Genomic DNA, 27,040 nt, shown 5'->3' with positions numbered 1-27,040 from the left:
GTGTGCGTGTGTGTACACGCGAGTGTGTATGTGTGAATGAGACAGCAGAGGTTGTGTATTGCTGCTGATGAGAGAGAGAGAGATAGACATATAACTGAAACAGCATTCTTCGACTAAAAAAAAAACAATACCTCACGAGCTCATCTTAAATCTCGGATTTCAGATTAACGGATAAATCGCCGCCGAAGGATTTGTGGGATTATCGGGGGTCTCGAGCTGATTTTATCCTCGCTAACAGGCTAATAACAAGCGCAGGTGGATGACTCGTAAGACTCGACCTGGATGTTGGCCTGTTTAAGGATAAACTGAAGAATAAATCACCCAGCACCACATCAAATTAAGGGATTAAATCAACTCTGACGGTGGACCAGAAACATATCAAGGATGTTATTTGTAATTAAAATGAGAGGGGGTCGTTTGGGCCAGCTAGTCGGCCATTGGGTTTACCTCAGTTGTGGAGGATGCTGATGCTAACCGCGCTAGATCAATCTATCATTTGATGGTTTTCTTTTTGTTTCTTCAGTCTGACAACACAATGACAGCTGTTTTAAAGTACAGCGTGTTGTATTAACGTTAAAAATGGCTTATATGTTCAGCTTTACTCTCTCAGATTGCGAGACAACCTGAGTAAAATGATTGAATACACTGCCCCATAAAAGGATTAATTGTTTACAGAGTGTTATACATTACAACCAGACTTTAATGCTTAGCTGTTATTCCAGGGAAGTGTCAAACCATTAATGTAACCTTATAAATGATTTGCTTATGAGACAGGCTCAGTTTCTTAACATTAGGAAGTTGAAGGCTAACAAAATCAACTCATGGATTTTGGATGTGCAGTGTGATGATATTTGCAATGGTATAGCTCTCTATTTTATGTAGTTTCCTGTATTCTCTTATACATGTACATATCCTAAGATTGTATTTTTCATTATGAATTTCTGAGTTTTTTTATGGACTGCAATCTTAAATCCTGCAGTAATCCTGTTATTATGTGTTGATTGGGATGTGGATCAGCACACTTTGAGAAGTCTTATGTTAAATGGATTAGATGTGAATTTAAATGCAAGAACAGGAAACAGGGCTAACCTTTTTTTTCATGGAGAGGTTTGCATATCGGGAAAAAATATCTCGGCCTACATGGAGCCGTGTTACGCAGTGAAACATTATCCTTGTGTCTGCAAAAGTAAACAGTAGTTGATCATTTACAGGGAGGTGGACGCTTACGCATGGGTCTCAACAAGGATATTTCTTTTGGTGCGTATGCTGGAAGAGGCCATCAATTACTTTTGAATTCCGAACATTACCTCGTGGGATCATAACAACGGATTGCAATTTCTGGAATATTTCCAATTGTCGGAGGAGAGAACTCTTCTTTTCAATGGAGCAAGTTCTCTCCAGTCCTCAGGGTTGTTCTGAGTGGGAGGTGAGTGGGAAAGCTGAGTGGGAATCCGAACAGAATCCCCTTGGATTTCTCCTTATGGATAAAGATAACAGTTCTGTTGGTGATTCTACTAATGAAATTTTTCAGGAGAACGCGATAAACCTTGATGACTTATTTTGGGCTTCTCAGTATTCCGGGCAGACGTATTCCTGGGAAAATGATCTGGAATGTGTCTATCCCGAATGGAAGACTCCGCCTCCTCCTTCCCAAGATCTTAAAAAAGAGGGTTCTCCTGGAAGTTTGGAAATTTTGGGTGGAGATCTCATCAGTTTTAATTCTAGATCGACTAGTCCTACGTTCTCAGACTTACCCATGCAGAATCAAAACAACTTTTACAATCATCCTGAACCGGTGCCTGATTTCCTGCAACCGGTGAAGGTCACTGCCACTTTAAACCCTCTAGATGTGTACACAGGTGAGCTGGTTATTAACAACCCCACTATTCAGACTGACAAAACATTATTACAAGAAACTCACCTCAATCTTGAGGACACGCATTTAACAAACTGTGAGTTCAACCATAATTCCCAAGAGGAAAGAACATTTGAGACGTTTGAAGACGGTCAGAGCTTCCTTCCACACGGGACTCATTTCCCTCCGTTACCTGAAGGTTTGTTGCCGGTTTCTACCGTGGAGGTGTCATGTATGGATACAAACTCAAATCCCAAGCCTTCAATTATTTGTAAGGCACCTTCTACATCTGAAGACATCTACCTCCCATCCTCAGCCATTTCTCATGAGCCAATCCCTTCGTTGACATGTTCCGATCCACCTGGCTCACCATATGCATCCCTTCAAATGGATGAGGGACAGATGTTGCTACCCGAGCTTCTGACTGAAGGTGTGTACTCTGAACAGGAGAGTAGTAAACCCTCAGCTAGCAATGAGACCCATGAGGATGATGATCTTCAGAGCTTAGAGACAACACAACTATCCTCTGAAGCTGAGACTGCCGGTATGAGTCCATTAGGTGAGTCTTGCATATCACTTAAACTTTGCGAAGAAACGTTGCGTGATTTATCCGCAGAATACACATTTGGCGTACAATTGGAAACGGTTGGTGAAGATGTAAGAGAGGAGGCTGTGCCCAGCGCTAACGTTGTTTCTGAAGCTAAAACAGAACTCGCACCAATTGCTTTTATAGATCTACAAGCAGAAGATCCTTCAACTGACAAAGACAGACAAGTGTCCACATCAGCCTTACCGGTCCACACACCTGAGCATAATGCCTTACTTGAGCTCTCAACAGAAGACGACATCTTACCTGAGGATCACAGCCAGCCAACACACACAACTGAGGCTGAAGCCTTATCTGAGGCGCTCCATGATGCATATGGAGACCTTATTCCTGTCGCCATGTTTGGGATCTTAACAGACAGCGTCTCTTGTGAAGCTGTACCATCTTTAGACATTGTACTTCCATCTGTGACGGAGACCGTTGAGCTAACAGATCAGGAAAAATGTGATGCAGACTCACCTGATCTTGAAGCTAATGCACTCACACTTGCATTTCAGGATAGTATAGCAAGTGTAGAAACGGGCAACCCAAGCGATGACCATGAGGCAATGGAGAGACAGCATGCAGATGATACAACAGAAAACACACTCATAGTTTTGGAGATCTTGCATCAAAATCAAGAGGCAACCAGTCTGAAAAACAAGTCGGACAACTTGCAAAATGATTGTTTAAATCTAGATGGCAGTAAAGCTGACAACAATCAAGAACTTAATGCTACAAAAGAAGCCTGTCAGGAACTAATCAATCCTCAACATAAAGAGAGTGCACTTGTTGACCAACTGAATGACTCTTTGACTCCAAAATCAAGTGCAATTGTAATAGATACACCTGAAGAAAATGTGACAGCTCAGCGTGACAGTCACAATACACCATTGAAAGTCAAAGAGAAACTTCAAAGTATGTCTTTACAGGGAGGGGAGGGATTGGATTGCAGAATATCTACTCGGAGTGAAGTCATTCCTCATTGTGACAGTAATCCTGATTCTTCAGAGTCCACTCCCTTCACCTGTGCGGCTGATCAGCTGACTCTGATGGGAGGACTCGTGGGGCCGGATCTTACAGAAACTCCCAGCCAATTATGTGAAGCTACCGGAGAGGGAGAGGTGGGGTTTGCTGCTCAGTTTACACATCAGGAGGACTTCCATCAGCTGACACCAACACCAATAGACCTGGCACTCGAGCAACAAGTCTCCCTCAGTTCTTCTCCTCCCTTGCATAGAAATGTCTTTCCCTGCGGATCCAGCCTAGATGGGGAGGCCTACCTGACCTTGATGGAAAATACTCCTGATACTTCCAACATTTCCAAACATGCAGAAATGACTCTGGATTTGTGCAAGGCCTCAGACTCGCCGCCAACCAAATCGCATCATGACCAGAGGGTCCCCGTGGATTTGATAAACGTGCCTATAGACACCACAACAGCCCATAGAAGCGAGGAGCAGTCGCCTCTCCGAGCAGTTTTCCAGGCTTTGGATCAGGACGGAGATGGATTTGTCCATATTGAGGAGTTTATCGAGTTCGCAAAAGCCTATGGAGCTGAACAGGTCAGTTTTTGGTGTATCTTTGTCTATTTGTGTGAGTTTGTGGGTGGATAAAAATGCTTTATGATGATTACAGGACAGTGTGTGTCTTCCCTTGGGTCCCTAAACTCCAAGTGAAACTTGATCGTGGTGACACCCAAGAACTGCTCTTTTATTATTCAAAGACTCAGAATACAACTCTTGTCCTGTATCTCTCATGGAGTCTATCCTGTTTTAACTATCAAGCTGTTTTGCATAAGTTTAGCAAAGTGTTAATCCACTTTTCAGTGACTTGTAATAATCAGTCAAACTTCATACCCAAGTTTTACAACTTTTTAAGTATTTTTCTTCTACCGTTTTTTTAATTACATCGTGACTTTGTTGTTGCTATATTTTAACTTGAACAAAAACTGTTTAAAGGAATATTACATGTTCAATACCAGCTAAGTTCAATTGACAATATTTTGATTTGTCCTATGTTATTTCTTAATTAAAAAAGAGCAAAAATTGAGGTTACGTTGAGGCATTTGCAATTCAAAAAAAAAATAAAAGCAGAATGTGAAGCTTATAGTTTTTTAATTTATTTTAAAAGTTGTCTGTTTGAGCTTTCAAACTGTTTAAATCATACAAACTTTGCATAGAAATAGTTTTTTACACTAGAATCATGTTAAAACTCGTATTTTTTTTATGGCTATACTATCGAAACAGAATATTGCAACATTTATTAATTGGCCCCATTCCCTTCCATTGTAAGTGTCACAATATTTTCTTATTTTAATGAAAAAGTGGCAAGTTTTTGTTATTATTATCATCGATATTAAGTCACAAGTTCTGTCGATTGTGCTTAATTTTTTGTACTAAAACAGGAATATTACTTTTAGGTAGCTAAGTAGAAAGAAAAACAGTTGAACTGAGTTTGGATGTCACCTCATTGACACCTAAACTTGAAGGTAAATCAATAATAGTTATTGTTAGGAATGTATGAATTGGTTTGTGTTTGTGAATATAGGATGTTCTTTACCGTTTGAGTAGTGCTAATGATGTTGCACACTCATGTTTATAGTCTGCAGGTCAGTAGACGAGTGATGCTGTATATTCAGGAAGAGGATGTGTTTTATATCAACTGCTTTGTAGACTTATAACGTCAAGTACCAAGTTTAAAATCCATCTGTGGTTATTTTTGCCATTTAGATGAGAATATAGATTTGCGTTCCCCTTAAACTCCTGATCCCTCAGACACGCGCCATTGTGCGTTTAAGAGAGGATGGATTTGATGCCGGAAGTCCGTATCTTTTGTGACTGTTAAAACTGCTGATCCGATCAGCTGAAAGGTTAACCGGCCAGATGAATGACAGGGAGGGGTGCGTGTACAAATGCACACTTTTATTTGTTATATTGTTATTCATCTTTTATCACATGCACCTTGCACTGTACATACAGGTGAAACTCGAACAATTTTAATATCGTGCAAAAGTTAATTTATTTCAGTAATTTAACTTAAAATGTGAAACTAAAATATTATATAGACTCATTACATGCAGAGTGAGATATTTCAAGCCTTTATTTGTTATAATTTTGATGATTATGGCTTACAGCTTATGAAAACCTTTTCACATTATTCTAAGCTGTAAGCCATAATCATCCAAAATTATAACAAAGGCTTGAAATATCTCACTTTGCATGTAATGAGTCTATATAATATATTAGTTTCACCTTTTAAGTTGAATTACTGAAATAAATGAACTTTTGCACGATATTCAAGTTTTTTTCGAGTTTCACCTGTATTTAAAGTTACATATGCCGACTTTCTTTTTGCAAAAGTGTCATTTTTGAGTTTCTCAGATTTATTTTGTAATGAGCTTGTGACTGTGTGATACAGGTTTAAAATTTAACTCCCCTGTTATGTGTAAAGCATCACAAAATTGCAACAGTAAGCAAGTTTGCGTGTTCTTTAAAAGGTCGTTTATGGTTTCAGGAACGAAATTGCATGCCATATTGTATTTTTTTTCCAGCCCCAAGGGTCATTCCTGTGTCTGCGTGACTGTGTGATTGGACTCAAATTTCCAGATATTTCTTCTCGTGATTCAAGTGTATATTATAAGAGCTTGCACAGTTGTTTGGCTCACTGAGATGATTTATGACTGAAGAGGTGGAGAGACACAGGTAGACAGAAACTGATATGATGTGTAAAAAAAAAAAAAAAGTACTGTACACACACTGGAGAGTGTCTGTGCTTGTTAGGCCTGTGAAACGATTAATCGCATCCAAAATGAAAGTATAATTATTATATATATATCACACACATGCATGTATATATTTAAGAAAATGTGTTTTTTATATATAAAATATTCATATTTATATATATAATAAATTATATATAAATCTATCTACAGTATATACATGCACAAATTTCTTAAATATATACAAGCATGTGTGTGTATTTATATATACAAAATAATTATACACAGTACACACACATTTATTATGTAAACAAACTTTTATTTTGAATGCGATTAATCGTTTCACAGCCCTACTTGTTATACACTATGATGTCTTTTTTTAATCTTTTAATGATACGGTTGCTATGTGTTTGCTTAATGTCAGATGCAAATTCTTACCCAGAAAGTAGCATTTGCCAGGAAGGAACTGTAATTGGCATCAGGTGACTGCGCAAAAATATCCGTGTGTGTGTGACTCAGTCCATATCTATGAGAAAGCTGCTACAGTGCGTTTTAAAATGTAAGATAGGTCGAATAATTAATCTGTAATTCAACTGTCTCGTGACTTGCCATTTTTCTCGCCTTGAGTTGAGATGCTTCTGTGCTGGGGTTAAAACAGCTGACTCGCATTACACTTACTCATTACCTCAAGCAATCACTTGGTTAATAAAAATAATATTTGATAGTACAGGTGATAAAAAAAAACCTGGAATAATCTTTAAATGATTGCATACATGGTAATTTAAACTCAAATGAATGTTTGTTTGTTCATGACGTGTGTGGGTATCTGATAAGTAGTTGTGTAATTTGATGCCATCAGGGCTGAAATATCTCACACACACTCCGAGTTAAATGTGTAGGCACCAGTTTCATGTTTTGATTTCTCAGTCGGAGGTATTTGAGCGTGCTCGGTGTTTTTCTTCACTTGTGTTCTTTGAGAACTTAGATTTTAGAATTCACAACTGTCAGTTCTGCTGTTGCCTGGTTACCAACTGTGCAATTGTGTCTGTTCACTGGAGTGTAGCGTGTGTGTGTGTGTGTGTGTGTGTGTGTGTGTGTGTGAGAGAGAGAGAGAGAGAGAAGGAATGTGTGTTAGGGTTTGACAGATTTTTGTCTGTGTTTTGTTTATCCGTAACGTAAGGTACAAAACATGATATCATGGTAATGTTTTGTTCCTAAATAGAAGGTTAGATGGATAAGAAAAATACTAAATGAGCTCATGTCACTTTTATTGAATAGCACAAACTGTCTCTTATTCTCACTTGACATTTTTTGATTACCGGTACATTAATTTGCACAGGAGAAGTTAATATCCTTACATATTCATACAAAATAAAAATAAAGACATTTTTAAGATTATACATTTCTCCTACGTTTTTCATTCTTTATCTTGTGGGTGAATCAATTTATGTGTGTTTTGATGTCAATAAATGTATGATAACATCATTATCTCTGCTCTGTTTGTGTAAGATGAGTAGTTTGTTTGTGAGTTGAATAGTTTGCTTGTGGTTTCAGGTGAAGGATCTGACACGGTTCTTGGATCCCAGCGGTCTGGGTGTGATCAGTTTTGAGGATTTCCACAGAGGCATCAGTGCTATCAGCAATGAAGGTACAGCCACACACACACACACACACACACACACACACACACACACACACACACACACACACACACACACACACACACACACACACACACACACTGCCCCTATCCCTAAACCTGCCCATCACAGGAAACATTCTGCAATTTTACATTTTTAATAAAACATTGTTTTTTTTATGTTTTTTAAGCTATTTTAATTATGAGGACTCATGAAATGGCCTCATAAACCACGTTTAAGTTGTAATACCAGTGTAATGCACATCATTATACAGATTTGTGTCCTCGTAAATCACATAAACAAGAGCACACACACACACACACTCAAGTCGTGTTTTAAATCACGTTGGGAGTATCCATTAACATCTGTTGTTCTTAATTACAGATGAATTATTTAATAGTCTAACCCAACCCCTAAAATACAACTTTTGTCATTTTCAGAACAGAATAAAAATATATTTTGATCCTTTATGCAGCATTTATTCATTTTGAGGACATCTCCAAAAGGAGTTTTATTTTTATTTTTATATTTGTCCAGGAAATTCATCATCAGTTCTGTCCTCAAGAGAATAGCAGAAGTCAGGAGCACAAAAAAAATCTTGTTTTCTTCATGACTGAGTGATAATCTGACACTATTTTATATGATTTTTCAGAAGAAAACATCTCCTTGCATACTGTGTAGAAAAACACAGTGCAAAATAATGAGTCAGAGCATCTGTGAATTACTCACAGTGAATCACGCCGCTCAATTGGGAATTTTGAATTTCTTTTCAAGAAAAGAGTCTCACTTCGAGGATCTTTTACTTGCTGATAAACAAAATCCGCACAGGAGCATTAACATGACTGATATATTAACAGTATTAAAGGAACACGCCACTGTTTTTTGAAATAGGGGTTATTCACCGGGCGTCGTTGTGAAGACGCAGGCCAAAACAAGTAATTTTATTTTATTTTATCACTTTTACTCACGACATGCTATCCGGCAACATAGGATTCCATTCATTATGCTAAGCTAAGCTAGCGGCGGCGCTGCCAGACTAAGACAGTGCATGCACTGAGACAAAAATGCGTTTGCCCAATTTTCTAAATGTAGGGGAGACGATGATTAATCCCTATTTCAAAAAAAAAAATGGTGGCGTGTTCCTTTAAGAGCTGGATTAAACATTCAAACGAAAGGCATAGTGAAATCATCCTCGCATATACAACATAACCTGGTCTTAAATGCAAACATCATGATCATCCTCAGATGTTTGCTGCTATAGTTTATATGCTGTACATTTTAATCTACTCTAAACCTTCAGAAAAGTTAGTCTGGGTTCGGTTAGACTATCTAGACAGTAGTACTATTTAAAGTTGACATAAAAGCATTTGTATCAAATATATAAACACGCTTATTTCCTAAAAACGTGGTCTATGTTGGCTTCTCACTAATTTGCGAGAGCATATACACTCCCCATCTGGCTTTAGATTGATCACGATGATGGTGGAATAGTTTGAAGCACTTTGCTTGGGGTTTCGACTGATATCACTTCAGTAATGAGGATGAGGTCAGGTTTCTAATGGCGCTCTGTGTTCCACGAGTCAGATTTCGCTCTTCACTAATGGATGAGTTACTGGAGCATCTACCTCTCTCTGCTTGTACTCAATAGCATTTACCAGGTCATGGAAAAAAATTTTTAAAGGTGGGAATTATATAACGTGCTTGCTAGAAATTATTTTTTCGATATTTCCTTGGCTGTCTCTTGCTTTTATGTGTGAAATAACCAGTTGCCTGTGGCAACCAACTAAATAAACAAGCATCAGTGGCGAAAAACACACCACTAGGAGGCTCTACAACTGAACTCAAATTAACTAATCTGGGGTACATTTCCCGAACAAAGACGTAACTCGCTGCTTAAACACTATAGTACAGTGCGTTGTTGGAGAAACTAATTAGCTAGTCATGACTGTTTCCTGAAAACATAGTAACTTTGTCGTATATCCATCAATTGAAACCACATTGGTTCAACAGTATAGTTAAATGACGTCACTCATGTGGCGGAGTAATAACGTCTACTGTCAACATTTTTTTTTTATTTCCTTTTCCTATAATCATCCCTTGTTTGGCTTATGCTGTGAGCAATGCCTGAACTTGGTATTTTGAGCACGTCTTGCGTTGTTTTTGCCTCTTCGCGATGACTCGCTTGCTTTAGTCCTCATTTGTAAGTCGCTTTGGATAAAAGCGTCTGCTAAATGACTAAATGTAAATCACAGGTGTTCCCTCGTACGTCACTCTGGGGTTACTAGAGCTTTTTAAAATCAGGCCTTTGATTCTCTTGACAAACTAAAAGAAGTAGAATGGAATTTGTATATATTTGGAATGAGAGATATAGGATAGATATTGCTTATTTTGGTCCAAATGTAATTTTAACAAGAAACTGTCTCACTATAGCTAGAGAGCTGTAGTTCCAACCACACAAGTTTGTGTCATGCTGTTTGCGAATGTTCATTGGGTCCATAGTTGGCTAACGATACTTTTGGGAAACGCATCCCTGGACCGCGTTGTTAGCTTTCTTCATAGCAAGAAACACACATTTGGGTAAAAGGGGATTTTTTTTCACTTTTGTATGTTATGTAAATGTAACAGTTTTACAGTAGAGGTCTTTTTTTAAGAACGAGGATCTGAATCCAGACCAAAAAAATATGCTTTCTTCTTTCCAACCTCTTCTCATTCATGAATAATCCAGCTATCTGAAAAAGACTCATTACACACATTACATAAATATATTTTCCTGGACTCCAGACAGCCCAGATGCTCCGTGTGTTCCACCCATGGTGACTGTTTACTAATGAAAAATATAGGCCCGGTTTCACAGACAGGGCTTGGATTATGCCAGGATTAGGACATTTAAGTAGCTTTTATAAACGTGCCTTAGCAAGGAACATGATGTGATGTGCATCTTGAGACAAAACAATGGCTCTGAGAGACATATTTTAAGATCCGTCAGTTAAAAAAAGCTTAATAAACATGCATTTTAGTCTGGGACTAGTTTCAGACTTGTCTGTGAAACCAGGGGATAATGTGTCATAAACCTCTGTATCTCCAAATCATGGTGATGTTTATGTTTTTTCTATATATCCATTTTAAACAAACATTTGTCCATCAGCCATAACTCGAAGTTTTAAATGGGAAATGCTTTTCTTTTTGTTTCCTAACCAGGTCCTGATCCAGACCTCTACAAGACTCATCTCAGCGCAGTGGAAGCCAACGGACCTCCAGAGGAATATGACGAGGTAATACACATTGGTTGTGGTTATTCTCCTTCCCTCTTGTCATGATTAATATAATAAATCAGAATTTTAGGACCCCATTATTGGAGAATGGTGGAATCCAGACCAGCACATTCCACAAATTCCCCAAAAGATTGAAAGACCACAGACGAGCTGCGGGGAGCACGAGAAGCAGAGCGTGCGTTGTTCCGCCACAGCGCCGCCTGCTGGTTTAGTTCAGCAGCTTTTAGTTTTTTCAAGAAGTAGCAAAACATTATTTTGCCTTTTTTTAGCCATATTGTAGCACAGCTTGAGCAAAACTTGCACTGTGTTTTCTCTCACACAAATAGTTTGGAAAGATTTGATAAAGTTAGCCGGTTTGTTTGGGTGGTTCATGATGAAACCGGTCTTTTAGGGAAATTTCTAGGTAAATGCTGTTGTTCATTACTATATTTACAACTCATTTATGAAAATTAGGGTGTATTCTAGGTTTTTAGCTCATTTTAGTATTTTCCTCAATTTTTATTTGTTGAGATTTATGAGGTTCATTCAAAAATGTGTTTTTGTGATAGAAATTGTGTGTTTTATTTTAAATACTGCTATTTAAGGTTTTATTAATTTTTTTATTTCAGTTTTACTTTGTTTTTATTTTGTTGGTAATCATGTTGTTTTAGTTTTTTGTGATGGTAAATTTTTTTTGATTTATTATATATTTATTCTCTGGGAACTTAAATATACCTATTTTTATATTTTAGGCTAGGTCGAGTAGTTTCACTATATTCAATTATGGTTATCAGTGTTTGGACCTGTCTATCATTATCTTTAATTATAATTAAGAGTTAGTCTATAGAGTTATAGTTTCATAGTAAATTTATAAATTGTGATTACAGAAACACAAACTCTTTTCAAAAATGCATATAACGACCTCATTATTTACAGTAATATTTAGCATATTTATTCTGTAAATATAGAAATGTGCTACTTCGAAGTCTTGTTTTTTTGCAATCTGATTTTCCTTTTTCTCATTCCGGTCTTCCCGTCACTTCTAATGAAACACACACACGCACACGAACACACACAAACACACCTACCTGTGTGTTTTCCTGTGGGTCATGAATGGCTGTGCTGTTTCCATGTTTGCTTTCAAAACACACTGGCCGAGGTGGTGTGTGTAGCACCTCATCCACAGGAACAAACACACTTACACACACATATGCTTGACAATATACAGGACAGGCTGGTGATAGATTTTTTTCATAACACACACACACCTTTCATTCACCAGAACATATGATTGTGTCAGCACATGCTGTCCTGAATAAGTGTTTATGTGTGTTGGGTGTGAAGTGTTAATGTTTTGCTACATGGGAAATTGGGAACAGATTGAAATGAATAACAGCAATAGTCCGTGTCATAAAACACAGTGAGCCTTCTAACTAGACATCATTTTTGGTCATCATAGATGCACGAAAATACTAAGTAAGCAGCTCACTAGGTTTTGAGTCAGCCACATAATACATGCACACATGCTGTTTAGACGTGTGTTGAGATGTTCTGTTGGCACATGAGGGTAATGTTAAATCAAAAGGGGCGTGGTTATGGGGCACAGGCTCCGCCCATTTCTGGTCCTGGTGCCCTTCAGACTTTGTTCTTCATTTTCTAAAGAAGCAGAGTAGGAGTAATATGTATCCCTGTTGACTCTCTATGTGGTGACTGAGGGAGACAGGAAGCATTTGTGAGTTTTGCGGTTAGTTAGTGAACCTGTTTTTCCCGTGTGGTGGTACTGGAGCAGGGAGAATGGTTCTGGGAATGGCCACTCCTGTTCTAGGAGCTCCTCTCAGACTCAAACAGGTACGTTTCTGAGATATGCAGGTTTATGTGGATTTCTTAGTTTGTTCTTTTGGTCAGAACCGATTGACCAACTGAAGGTTTGAGGTTCACTCTTGAACTTAATCATTTGTAATGTTCATCATAATATCTGGGATGTTAATCCAGCTGTGTATAGTATAAAAAAAGGGGGAAAGGAAAATATAAACTGAACAACATGGGGTTTGTATTCTGTTTTTATTTGTAACTTATTTATTATTGATTGATTTTTCAAGAAAGTTTTACATATAAAACTGAAGGAAAAAGGGAAACGGTCTGTTTTTTTTTGTAACATTGATTTTTCAAGAGAAAAATGTTTTACATATTATAAAAAAGGAAAAAATTATAATTAATAAACAGTAGAACAAGGGTTCATGTATACGTTCTTTTGAACAATAAGTTTCGCAGTTTTCCAGGTTGCTTTTTTTGTTTTGTTCCTAGATCTTTGTAATGTACCAAAGTTACCATTTACTGTCATTATTATGATTTGTACGGCTGTGTTATTATTCTATAATACTTGAAATGTTATAAATAGTCATGTTAGACAAGACGCATCTTCAAGGAACATACAAACCATTCCTGTTATTAATTTTTTGCTGAGTTTGCATGTCTTTTGAAGGTCTTTTAAAGTTTAAAACCTTTGTTTTAGTGCAGTGGATGATTGACAGGTGAGTAGGCGGTCCGTCACTGTTATCTGGAAAGCATCGGGATGGATTTGGCATTTACACAACAAATGCAATGCGGTCACATGTTTTCAACCACTTCTGAATGTGTCGGATCATATTGTTCCTTAAACATTCATCACAAACATTAATAACCTTCAAGCCCGTGTGTGTTTGCATGTTGGTGCTTCTGAATAGCATGAGCGGGTAGAGTGGACAAAAATGCAATGCAAAGTCTGCAATCTCAATATGAACTCAAACATTTCTCCCAAATCTATCCACATTCATTTTATTTTCGTGTTAATTATTGATTCAATCTGGTTTTTTTGGGGAGAAACCTCATAACCAAGAACACCATTGTGTCTACAACTTCATAGCAATAAAAGTTTTGTAATCGGTGTGTGTTTGTTTGCAGCAGGCGGAGGTCTCTGACAGCGCGTATCTCGGCTCGGAGAGCGCCTACAGCGAGTGTGAAACCTTCACGGACGAGGACACGACGGCGCTGGTCCATCCAGAACTCCATGAGGACGTGGAAACTGACAGCGGCATTGAAAACACACTCACAGATGGAGACGACCGCAACAGGTAACGCACCCATACACAGCTGTCAAATAACATGCACAAAGAGACTCAAAATTACCCATAAATGCAGTTGTTGTTGTTATTGTTTAGTAAAACTTAAAAGTTTCACAGCTTATGAAAACTTTTTCACAATATTCTAATTTAGAATTTGGGGTTTTCATAAGCTGTAAGCCATAATCATCAAAATTATAACAAATAAAGGCTTTAAATATCTCACTTTGCATGTAATGAGTCTATATAATATATTAGTTTCACCTTTTAAGTTGAATTACTGAAATAAATGAACTTTTGCAGAACTTTTTTTTTGAGTTTCACCAGAATATTATACACACACACCTGGGCAAACAAAGGGGCCAAGCCAAAAATGTCAAAATATTGAGTGTATTTTAGTCTATTTTAATGTTCTTAACCATTTTAATCACAAATCACTGGTCAGGAAATGAGCAAGAATTGCTTTTTACAGGAAGAGTCAGTGTTGTTCCTCTCAATGTTAATGGCTTCTATATAAACTATAATAGTATATAAATAGTACTATAATCACTCTGCATAAATTTCATAACTTCATGCATAATGGTGACTGTAATCCATGATGTTTTAGTAGCCTTGAATGTATCCGCAATAATCGTACAAAATAAAACAACTTCCTGATACAGTGTATCCTCTCAGGACACGATGTTCTCCACAAAAACACCGTCTCTTATGACGCAAGCATCACAAAAACTATTTTAATGCCGCCTAAGTGTTAAGCAAAGGTGACTGGTTATAACACGAAACAAGACTTACAACTAAATCATTTTTTCTTCTTAATTTTTGACGCTTTATTGCATTACATTTGTCCCAGTGAAATTGTGAAGCGCTCAGTGTTGTTGCGGCCCACATAAGTAAGGCCTGTTTATTTGTGTTTATGCAAGAATCTGCTGACTAGAGTTTCTTATTTCCCAAGAGCCGTTAACATCAGCTCAGCTGACCGAGGTGTTCCTGTTTCCCGTGTTATCGGTGTCAGTCAGTCTTTATTTTCCTGTTTCCCAGTTGGAGAAAGTGTGGAGTTTGCTCTTTCTGCCTTCCTGCTGCACAAAGTGTATCCATCTTTCACTCTCTAGGGTCCGTTTCTCTCTCTCTCGCTCTCTCACTTGCTTCTGTCATTGTAAAATATCCTGGCTCTCAGCCCTCGTGTGTTTCTCTTGATTTAGCATTCCTGTTGTGTCAGGGTCACGCCGTCTCGCCAGCGCTGACTCCGACGAAACTCACGTACTGAGTTATGAAAAAATCTAATTTTACTATAACTTGCCAATTTTTCTCTTGAACTTTGACATCTTGTCTCAGATGTCCAAACTTTGCATTTGGGATTTATTCAGATCCTAAGATTAGCCTTAGTTAACCACGTTTTGTTGCATTATTAATACATTATAAGTCCTAAGTGACGTGTTTCTGTGTTTAATGTGTTTGAGTGTCAGCCGGACGACGTAAGGTCTTGCATATGGAGATTAAACCGATTAAACAGATGCTTGTTCGTGTAGAGCATGCTAGCACACACACTGGGTCACCGTTACTGAGCTCTAAATCTGATTAGACGCACACACACACCGCCACACAGCCGTATGATTTAAGCATATGTAGTTTTGCTTGCACAAGAGATTTTGGCTGTTAATTCAGATCTACCGGGTCACAAACGTCTGGCAGATTGAACTCTTCAGTGGAAACTACATGTAAATCGAGTTTAATATCGATTGTGGGAGTTTAGTTTAACTCTGACACGCTGTGTGCCCAGTTGCTCAGAATCGGCAAAGAAAGGCCGAATCGCTTTAAGATGCGGTCGCCGTCTTCACGCGTGCTTTGTGTGACCAACCTTACAGTGAAGCGAGGGTAAGTCTCTGAGGGATTTATTGTAGGATATAAAGCTAATGTAGAAAAAAGTTTAATACGTTACAATTTTCTTGTTAATTTTACTTTTTTTTATTGTGTGTATATCCTTCATTTATCTTATTTCTTAAAAAAATGCAAAAGTTTGGGGTCAGAAAGATCTTTTTTTTATGTATTTGTTTAATCAAGAATACATTAAAACGTATTGTAAAATATGTTTACAATTTAAATAACTTTTCTATTTGAATATATATTGAAATATAATTAATATTATTATTGTGATCAAAGCTGAATTTTCAGCATCATTACTCCAGTCTTCAGTGTCACATGATCCTTCAGAAGTCATTCTAATATGATGATTTGCTGCTCAAGAAACATTTATTATTAATATCAATGTTGAAAATGTTGTTTTTTCAGGATTCTTTGATGAATACAAAGTTTAAAAGAAAAGTATTTATTCTAAATATAAATATTTTGTAACAATATAAATGCCTGTACTGTCTCTTGTAATCAATGTAATGCCTCCTTATTGAATAAAAGTATTCATTTCTTTTTGACAAAATCTTTTTGAGCCTAAACAGTGCGGTCACTGAGTTCACCAATCAAACACATGCACTGGGCTGTTATCAAGTGCTGTTTTTGTGTGAATTGTTTATGTTTTACGCTGTTCTTTCATTTAATCTAACTGGAATTCTTCAGACGTTTTTTAGGGTTGCCAAGAGATTAAAGTGAATTATCAGATTATCATCCTAAAGACAAACTGTTCAAATTCTGTCTTGCACACAAAAGCAGAATAGAAATAGAAAAGAGCAGACATTGAACAAGCAGTCAATCTTTTTAAATAATAAAGATATTAAAGACATTGTAAATGATGATGTGGTAAAGTTTTATGATTTCTCCTTAAGACTCAAGAAAGTAATACTCAAGTAGTACTTAAAATGTAAACAAAAAATTAATGTCATAGTGATAAGCACCAAAGCACACAAAAATTAGCAGCAAATCAGCATAAAAGCTGAAAATTCAGCTTTGGTCACAGAAATAAATTACATTTTAAAATATATTTAAATAAAAAACAGTTTTTTATAAATTGTAATAATGTTTTACTGTATTTCTGATCAAATAAATTCAGCCTTGTTGAGATGAGACTTCTTTCATTTAAACAATTAAAAATTCTTTACGACCCCAAACTTTCGAACAGTAGTTTATATCTAAATGTTTATTTTTATGTTAAATTTAATGTTTTATTCACAAAAAGAAGTGAATCTTCCATGTCCAGGCGGAATTAAACATTAAACATCCTTATTAAAAAGAAAACATTAGCCTGGTATTTTTCACAGTGTTTAATTAAATATGCACCGATAACACATTATTTTCCATGTGCTTCTGTGATAGGTTCACACTGGGCTCTGATTTGAATGGTCACACTGTGGTGGCTGTGATTGGAGGAGAGGAGGAGCACTTTGAGGATTTCGGTGAGAGTAACAACGCTTCAGACCTGCTGCTGGCCAATCAGGAAGAGGGAAGGGCGGGGCCAGATGGGGAGGGAGATGAAGAGCCCCTCCCACACTCAGAAAGCCCACTGCCCCGCCCACTAATGCTGCTGTCACCTAGGTAACCCATACAAACAAACAAACAAACAAACATACTAGATTATTTAAAGCATAAGTTTCACATACTTCTTAAGAATTGTATAGTTTATACACCATATATTTAAAAGACTGATGTATCCTGAGCTAAACTTAGCAAGTATAAACATAGGAGCGCTAATGTTTATCTGGGCTTTACTGAATGAGCACCTTGACTGCAGACACAAATAGAAATACACTCTATTTCTAGTTTCCACACAGAGAGAAAGAGAATGTGAGTCAGCCGAAAGTCGTGTGCATAATGAGACCTTGTAGAGCGACATTCTGACCACAGACGACAAAGAGTGTGTGTGATAGACAAAACAAAACGCCTATGGAGCTTTGTGTGTGTGTCTTGAGATGTTATGTAAATCGACATGATTTTGTGCTGACTGATTCATTATTTCCCAAGTGAACTATTATTATTATCGCCGGGTAAAGGTTGAGTTACATACTGGGGTTATTGTTTTACTGCAGTGCTGATGTTGTCAGGCGTGTGAGGTCAAGCACACACACTCGTACACTAGAGAAAAGAGCATGGAACCTGTTGAGATAAACACACACTCCGCTCCTGCTGCGTTACTCCTGCACTGTAGTACTCACCTCTCCTGCCCTTCACCGGCTCAACTGAACGTTCCCCGTTTTCTCCCTCCCTCTGCTCATCCTCGTTTTGAACACACACACACTCTCCTATCCACATTTCTCCATTCCTCATTGATCCTCTACTCATTTCTCCCATCATATTTTCTCTTCTCTCCGCATTTCTCCTCTCCTCGTTGATCCTCTACTTGTTTATCCTATCGTATCTTCTACGTTCTCCTCCTTTCTCCTCTCCTCTCCTCATTTCTCCCATCTTCTCCTCTCTTCTAATTTCTCCACATTGATCCTCTACTCATTTCTCCCTTCATATCTTCTCCACTCTCCTAATTTCTCTTCTCCTCTGATCATTTATCCTCATTTCTCTACTTGTGTGTTCTCCTCTCCTAATTTCCCCTCCCTATTTATAAATCAATATCAATATTTTTCCCTCTCTTCATTTCTTCTCTGCTCTTTTCTTTTCTACACATTTCTCCTGTTGTTTCATCTCCTCTTTTCTCCTATCCTCCTGTTTACTTCTCATCATTTCACCTTTCCTCATATCATCCTCTCACTTCATTCCTCCTCCACTCTCGTTATCTCTCATCTCCTCTCCTCACTTCCCTCTCCTCTGGTCTCCTCAGCCCCAGCTCTTTTCCTGCTAGTTTCCAGAGTTTCCTTCAGTCGGAGTCGCTGGAGTTTTTCTGCACTCACTGTCATAAGCAGATCAGTCGTCTGGAGGATCTGTCCACGCGACTGCAGTTACTAGAGATGAATAGGTAACGCGCTCACAGCGTGTGCATGCCTCCCTTGCGTGTGTTGACCACTACACACACACACACACACTCACTTTCTGCATGTGTGTGCTTCATTAATATGCAGACATCTGTACAGTGTCACATTACAGTGTTTGTACATTCTGTGAGTGAAGTGTGTGGTGAACATAGATGCTTTGCTGTGGTGTGTGTTGTTTAAAATGCATGCACAATACTCTGTTTGTGAGGTAAATATTAACAGTATACTATACAGTAGTCTACATAATACAAATGAAAGTAAAGGAGCGTTGATATATGTATTGTAAGAACTCACAGGTAAGCACATTTCTTAGAGACTTTTTGACGTGTCTGATTAAATATTCAATGTTTTCTTGCATGGGTCTGTTTTTCCAAAACCAAATCCTAAATTAGGAAACATAACTTCTCCAACTTTAATGAGAGTCCAGTTTATGTTAACATATTAATATATGGTGTTTTGTTCATGGAAAATCCTGGATTGTGTATGTAGGTCTGTTCAGAGCAGTTTCTCTGGCTTCAGACTTGCGCAACAGGAACAGAATCTCCTTTCACGCATCCATGTTACACACCTCCATAAAAACAGTGTGTTTATTTCCGTGTGCTGTGAGGTCATGACCATTGAAAGAAGAGCATTGATTCAGCCTTCAACCTCCAGAAAGAGCTGACGGCCCAAACTTCAGCACTTCACCGGGTGTTTTTGACCTGTGGTTCACAGGTCATGAATGGAAAGAGAGTTTTTTTCCCCCTCTTTCCCGCTCTCTTCCTGACTCATTTCCTGTTTGTTCTCTCTTTCATAGTTCCAGCAAAAGGATGTCCAGTAAGAAAGCAGCAAGGTGAGATCCTCCCTCTAAATGCACCAGACATCAGTTTTAAGGACAAAATGAAATTGAAAACTTTGCCAAAATGATGAGTCATTTTGGATGCTGGTTTGCTGGTTTTCCCAGAATCCAACTAGATTAACCAACAAAACATTATTGGTCAATCAGCATCATGCTAGTCGACTATGTCTTAGTTTGCTGGTCCACCAACTAGAAGAAAACAGCAAAAACCAGGCTGGACCAGCATGCACATTTAGCAGGGCACATGTTAAAAATGTTGCACATGTTTAAACAGTTTTTGTGTTTTTCAGACATTTGCAGCAGTCCAACAATCTGGATGTCATGGGAGATCTGACTCCAGACATTTTGGACCTTGCGGATCGTGACATCACAGACAAGGTTTGGAAACTAATATGAATATTTTGCATCAAACTTGTGTTACATTTCTGACCCTGGTTCAAATGGTACATTTGATGTGGACTTCGGGTTTAGTTTGCGCTGTACATTAGTTTTGTCATCAAATGCCAACCTCACGTAGCAAAAGTAAACAAAAATGTTGAAAGTGCTCTTCTCTCACAGTGTCTGAAACGGTTTGATAACGGATTCAGTCTCTATAAACCCCTCCTTTCCGAGAACTTACTCTGCTCTGATTGGTCAGATGGCCCAACTATTGTGATTCGTCTACAGCCACTGAAAACCATGGGCGGGCGTTATGCATATTTGTTACAAACCTACGTAGATTCATGTAGGAAGTAAGACACGATAAACTTAGTCTGTTCAGATCCGGTTCTTCCTTTTGAAAGACAATAACTCATTTATCTGCACCTTTTACAATCACAAGCGGCTATATTACACACTACATGGAAGGTAATATCCGAAAAAGCATAATAGAAGCACTTTAATAATTGCCATGAAGAAATATGCAAAGTTAACATGATTCCATAGATGGAATATGAAGTGATTTGCGTGAGGAACAAACACTGTGTGTCCCGCAGGTGTTGCTGTTGGAGAAGCGTGTGTGTGAGCTGGAGAAGGACTCGTCGGAGAGCGAAGAGCAGCATGCGCGCTTGCGGCAGGAGAATCTCACGCTCGTCCACCGCGCGAACGCTCTGGAGGAACAGCTGAAGGAGCAGGAGCTGCGCGCAGACGAGGATTTACTCTCATACACCCGTAAACACAGAGACGCACTGAACAAACTCCAGCGAGAGAGAGACCTGGAGATCGAGAACCTCCAGACCAGGTGAGCGCGGACAGAATGAATCATCTATGATTAATGCAGAGTGGAATTTTTTTTATTTTTTTTATGAACTCCTCTTGAGTCAAGTCACCTTCATTTAATAGCGCTTTTAACATTATAGATGGTTTCAAAGCAGCTTTACAGTGATAATAGGAAATTAAAGTAACAGAGATTGTTTTGGCTTTACAGCAGCTCTAGAATAAAGTTATTATTCAGCTAAAGTTCGTTTTTGATTGATTAATTTCCATTGCAAAGATCGTTAGTTTCATTAGCTTACACGACACTGTTTTAACTGAAAACAGAAAACTTTTAATGTGCTCTGGCTGGTCATTTGCACGACAACAGTGTTTGGTGGCTGAGGAACTCATTAGCTCAGGTAACTTTTATTCAGTTTCTCATAACAGCAGAGAAATATGAAGCCATTCTGAAGGCAGTTAATGATGTCTGTGTTATTACGTGTGGGTAAGATCTGTCTGCCATCTAGTGGAGGACGGCAGACATTTCATTTGATTGCTCTGAGATTACTTGGCTCAGCGTTTAATACAATCCGGCTGTGTTAACAGAGACTTTTGTTTTCTCACTCCCATTATTGTTTTCACTATGCACTCTGCCCAAAAAGAAAATATCACGGTGCATTTTTGTCTTTGTGCCTGTGTGTGTTCAGGTTGCATCAGTTGGATGAGGAGAACAGTGAGCTGAGGTCATGTGTTCCCTGTCTGAGAGCCAACATCGAGAGACTGGAGGAGGTACCCGACACACACACACACACACAGTCTTTAGATCACATTCAGAGATGACCTTTTTATCACTTCTGCCAAAGACGAGTGAATTAAGAATAGTTATTGGCCATGAAACCAGTAAAAATTGATTATTTTTTAATCAAATTGATGCCGACCCTGCAAGGAAAATATATATTTTTTACATTTTTCAGGAAAAGAGGAAACTTCAGGATGAGGTGGAAGACGTCACGGATCGATTGAATGAAGAAGCAGAATCTCGCAGGAAAATGTCAGACAAAATGAGCCATGAACGTCATACGAACCAGAAAGAGAAAGAGTGCACTCAGGGGGTGAGAGGTCTTCTGTTTGTCTTCATAGGTGGAGTCGTGTGTGTGTGTGTGTGTTCATCTCTGTTAATGGCTTCTCTGCGTGTGTAGTTGATAGAGGACTTGAGAAAGCAGCTGGAACACCTGCAGCTGTTTAAGTTGGAGACTGAAGCGAGAAGAGGCAGATCAGCCAGCTCCGGCCTACAGGAATACAACACTCACATGAAAGAGAACGAACTGGAGCAGGAGATACGCAGACTCAAACAGGTAAAAACACACTCAAAACACACTCAAACAGGTAAAAACACACTCAAAACACACTCAAACAAGTCAAAACACACTGAAACAGGTAAAAACACTCAAAACACACTCAAACAAGTCAAAACACTGAAACAGGTAAAAACACACTCAAACTGGTAAAAACACTCAAACTGGTAAAAACGCACTCAAACTGGTAAAAACACTCAAACAGGTAAAAATACACTCAAACAGGTAAAAACACACTCAAACAAGTCAAAACACACTCAAACAGGTAAAAACACACTCAAACAAGTCAAAACACACTCAAACTGGTAAAAACGCACTCAAACTGGTAAAAACACTCAAACAGGTAAAAATACACTCAAAGTCGTCAAAACACACTCAAACAGGTAAAAACACACTCAAACAGGTAAAAACACACTCAAACTGGTAAAAACACTCAAACTGGTAAAATCACACTCAAAGTCGTCAAAACACACTCAAACAGGTAAAAACACACTCAAACAAGTCAAAACACACTCAAAACACTCAAACAGGTAAAAACACTATCAAACTGGTAAATAAAGGACTTAGGTAATGAAAAACCGATTCACATGGGTAAAGGCACACTCAAACGGGTAAAAACTCTCAAACTGGTAAATTCAGACTTAAACAGGTAATGAGAAACAGATTAAAACCGGTAAAAACACATTAAAACAGGTTTAAACGCTTTTAAAAAACAGTAAATACAGACTCAAACAGGTTATGAAAAAAGATTAAAACGGGTAAAACAGACTCAAACTGACTATAACAGGCTTAAACCAGTAAAAAAAAAAAACTTAAACCGGTCAAGACTCAAACAGATGAACATGTTCAAAAAGATAAAGACAGACTCAAACAGATTCAAATTGGTAAAAAAAAGAAAAACAACAACAAAAGAACCAGGTAGATACTAACAGGTGAAAACTGACTTAAATACAGGCTCAAACTGGTCACCACAACACAGACTTAAAAAACAGGTAGGTAAAAACAGACTGAAATACAGGTAAAAACAAACTCAAACGGGTCAACAGACTAAAACAAACAGATTAAAGGGTTAGTTCACCCAAAAATGAAAATAATGTCATTAATGACTCACCCTCATGTCGTTCTAAGCCCGTAAGACCTCCGTTCATCTTCGGAACACAGTTTAAGATATTTTAGATTTAGTCCGAGAGATTTCTGTCCCTCCATTGAAGCTGTATATACAGTATACTGTCCATGTCCATAAAGCTAATAAAAACATCATCAAAGTAGTCCATGTGACATCAGCGGGTGAGTTAGAAGTTTTTGAAGCATCGAAAATACTTTTTGGTCCAAAAATAACACAAAATAAGACTTTATTCAGCATTGTATTCTCTCCCGGGTCTGTTGTCAATCTGCGTTCAGGACTCCGCAGTGACGCTGCTGACCGAGTGGTGCGCCCGAGCTTCGTTTACAGTCTGAGGAAGACGCACGCTATATTCAAGCTATTCTACATTGTTTGCATGGATATCATTTTTTTAATGGTGCGTAAATGTGCATGTCGCGGATGAGACACTTTTACAGCGTGCGTTTCCCTCAGTCTATAAATGAAGCTCGGGCGCACCAGATAACACGTCATCAGCGTCTTACGCCATCAGCGTAACTGTGAAGGATTAACAACAGACCCGGGAGAGAATACAATGCTGAATAAAGTCTTATTTTGTGTTATTTTTGGACCAAAAAGTATTTTCGATGCTTCAAAAACTTCTAACTAACCCACTGATGTCACATGGACTACTTTGATGATGTTTATATTACCTTTATGGACATGGACAGTATACTGTATATACAGTTTCAATAGAGGGACAGAAAGCTGTCGGACTAAATCTAAAATATCTTAAACTGTGTTCCGAAGATGAACGGAGGTCTTACGGGCTTAGAACGACATGAGGGTGAGTCATTAATGACATTATTTTCATTTTTGGGTGAACTAACCCTTTAACACTTGACTCAGACTGAAAACACAGACCCAAAAGAATCAAACAAGTAAAGACAGACTCAAACAGATAACCTTAAACACACACTCACATTAGTCAACAGACTAGATCCAAGACTGGTAAACAGACTCAAACTGGTAGACAAACTCAAAAGACTCAAACAGGCAGACGGACTAAAATTAGTCAACACAGTCTAAAAAAAGGAAAAGACTGAACCAAGACTGGTCTCAAACATGGTGTGTGTGTGTGTGTGTGTGTGCAGGATAACCGCAGTCTGAAGGAGCAGAACGATGAGCTGAACGGACAGATCATTAATCTGAGCATCCAGGGAGCAAAGAGCCTTTTTACCGAGTCTCTCTCCGAGTCGCTCGCCGCCGAGATCAACAACGTCTCCCGCGCTGAGGTCAGTATCACACACACCATCATGCTTATCTCTGCTTTAAACGTGAACGCTGTGTGATGTTTAATGTGTGTGTGTGCAGCTGATGGAGGCCATCCACAAACAGGAGGAGATCAACTTCCGTCTGCAGGACTACATCGACCGCATCATCGTCGCCATCATGGAGTCCAATCCTTCCATCCTGGAGGTCAAATAATCGCCATGACGACGACCTTTCCTGATTTATGAACTGACACAGGCGTATTGAATGAGTCTGGAGAGGATGTGGAGAATACAATCACTATGTTGATCAAATGATTTAATAATCCATAGCACTGTGTGTGTGGATGTGTGTGTGTGAGTGTGAGATTGGCCCTGTCTTCTGGTTCCTGTGACTTCCCAGAGTTTTGGGATTGAGGCGCCCGTTCCCTCTCTCTGTATATGTATGTTTATGATTCATAAATTGAATTTCAGTGTAAGAAACCAGTTTAAGTTACCAGTGTAATTCTGGGTAAAGCAGTCACACCGTTAGCCTATGTGAGGGACATTTGCTGACCTGAGGGTTGAGCGTGTGCGAACAATTTAACTCGTGAACGAGTTTTTGCTGAATGTTAGTTAACTAATGTTGTTTTTCCTTCAAATTCTTATTTATTACGATGATGATGCGGAACGCAAAGGATCAAGCGAGACCGATCCCCACCATGGGAGTTTGCAGTGTTGTATTGTGGGTAACGTAATTGGTCCTGCGCGATTTCTCGCTGAGGATATTCGTCTGCCTCCTCCTTTCCTGGATTATTTCCAAAAAACTTTGATTTTCTGTGGAAAAGACTCTTTCAAAACACACTGGAAATGTTCATTGCACTCTGATTTATTTTATTTTTTAAGGGAAGTATTGTTTGCTATTTAAATATAAACATTGTGACGCTGTTTTATCAGTGTTGGCGGGAAAAAAGAAGCACTGAAGGGAAATCGAGCCGTTGACGGACACGAAAACCTTTAACGCGGGAAAAACTTTTGCTTCATTTCTGCATCTTAAAACACACTCTCTCTATCTCTCTGATGATTTTGGATGTAAATATCAATCTAGAACGTTTGTATCTTTCGTTCTTGGAATCCTATTTTTATGGCAAGCAGGAAATGAGATTCCATTTCATTTTGTCTTCCACTTGATTGATTATTTTCGTCTGTTCCGGCCCTCCTTTTCGGATGGACTTTCCTCTCTGGGACGATCATGTTTGATTTCCACTTCGAACCTTTTTGGAGACTTAATCCTCCTCTTTTCCTCTTTTTGGATTGTGGAAAAGCACGCTGCAGTTTATATTCTTTTTTTTTTTTTTTTTTTTCTGTTCTCCTCTATCCGACGACTGACATATTTCAGTTTTGTTGCTAAAACTATCCGATCAGTTCTTCAAACACGACGATGCTGGAGAACATTTGAGGACGATTCTGCCTCTTCTGCTGTTTTCGAGCTACTGTAACTGGACATTAAAGCGCGCCGCGGGAACCTTGCTTCTGTGAACTTTGGGTGCGCGCGCACGCGTCGTGTGCTTTTTGCTGTTTCGGCAGAGACGATAAACTGCTCTTGATCTGTCTGATGTTAAAACAGCTGTTGTATATGATTTAAGATATGTCCAAAGACAAAATTTCACTGCTTAGGAGTTCTGCTTGCCACTTAGACTTTAAAAGACTAATAATAATTATAAATAGTTGTTAATACAAAAGAAAAATATGACTGAAGGACTCCTTGTAATGAAGGATACAATTGTAAAAATGTTTACTCTAATTGTCGAGGTTACTGTATAAATGAGAGATATCAGTATTGTCTTCTGTTGAATGTTTTGCTTTCTTTTGAAGATGCCCCTCTAAGATGTATCTTTTACTGTACGGGGTCTTTCAAATTATTGTATATGAAGGTTAAAAGAAAAGTGAGAAAATTAGTCACCAATAAATTAAGTGCAAATAATTTCTTTGTGGATGTTTTGGTCATTTTTAAATGCTTTATTTGTTTGAGCCTATACATGCACATTAAAATAGAATAGAATAGAATAGACTGGATATACAATTTAAACATAAAGCATAGATTAGAACATTTTTTTTAAATACATATAAATAGAAGATTTTTATATTCATAACCACATTTAAATTAAAATTTAACACACACACACACACACACACACACATCATACATGCATACAGCTGTGGTCAAAAGTTTACATACACCTTGCAGAATCCATAAAATGTTAATTATTTTAACAATGTAAGAGGGATCATAAAAACATAGGCTATATACGTGTTATTTTTTATTT

General features: G+C 38.2%; 1 protein-coding gene across 5 annotated transcripts; it reads left to right on the top strand.

Annotated features, from left to right (window-relative positions):
• The first annotated feature begins 20 nt into the window (after positions 1-20).
• On the top strand, positions 21-26,695 carry rab11fip3 (RAB11 family interacting protein 3 (class II)). 5 transcript variants are annotated; one of them, XM_079601581.1, is made up of 15 exons: positions 1,254-1,426; positions 1,574-4,006; positions 7,717-7,810; positions 11,001-11,074; positions 13,994-14,163; positions 17,413-17,631; positions 18,866-19,000; positions 19,813-19,848; positions 20,145-20,232; positions 20,829-21,073; positions 21,735-21,816; positions 22,002-22,139; positions 22,227-22,382; positions 24,618-24,758; positions 24,838-26,695. In XM_079601581.1, exons 1-15 carry the CDS (start codon positions 1,382-1,384, stop codon positions 24,949-24,951), a joined length of 4,170 nt encoding a protein of 1,389 aa, XP_079457707.1. In that variant the 5' UTR covers positions 1,254-1,381; the 3' UTR covers positions 24,952-26,695. The 5 variants fall into 5 exon arrangements, with proteins under 5 accessions (XP_079457706.1, XP_079457709.1, XP_079457707.1 ...); XM_079601579.1 differs by having other exon boundaries at positions 1,532-4,006; XM_079601582.1 differs by having other exon boundaries at positions 1,254-2,414; positions 2,589-4,006.
• The last annotated feature ends 345 nt before the right edge of the window (positions 26,696-27,040 follow it).

The sequence above is a fragment of the Phoxinus phoxinus genome (assembly GCF_949152265.1).
Source record: "Phoxinus phoxinus genome assembly, chromosome: 24".
Classification (NCBI taxonomy): Eukaryota; Metazoa; Chordata; class Actinopteri; order Cypriniformes; family Leuciscidae; genus Phoxinus; species Phoxinus phoxinus.
Note: the sequence above shows the minus strand (reverse complement) of the source record. Positions and strands in the feature narration are given on the sequence as shown.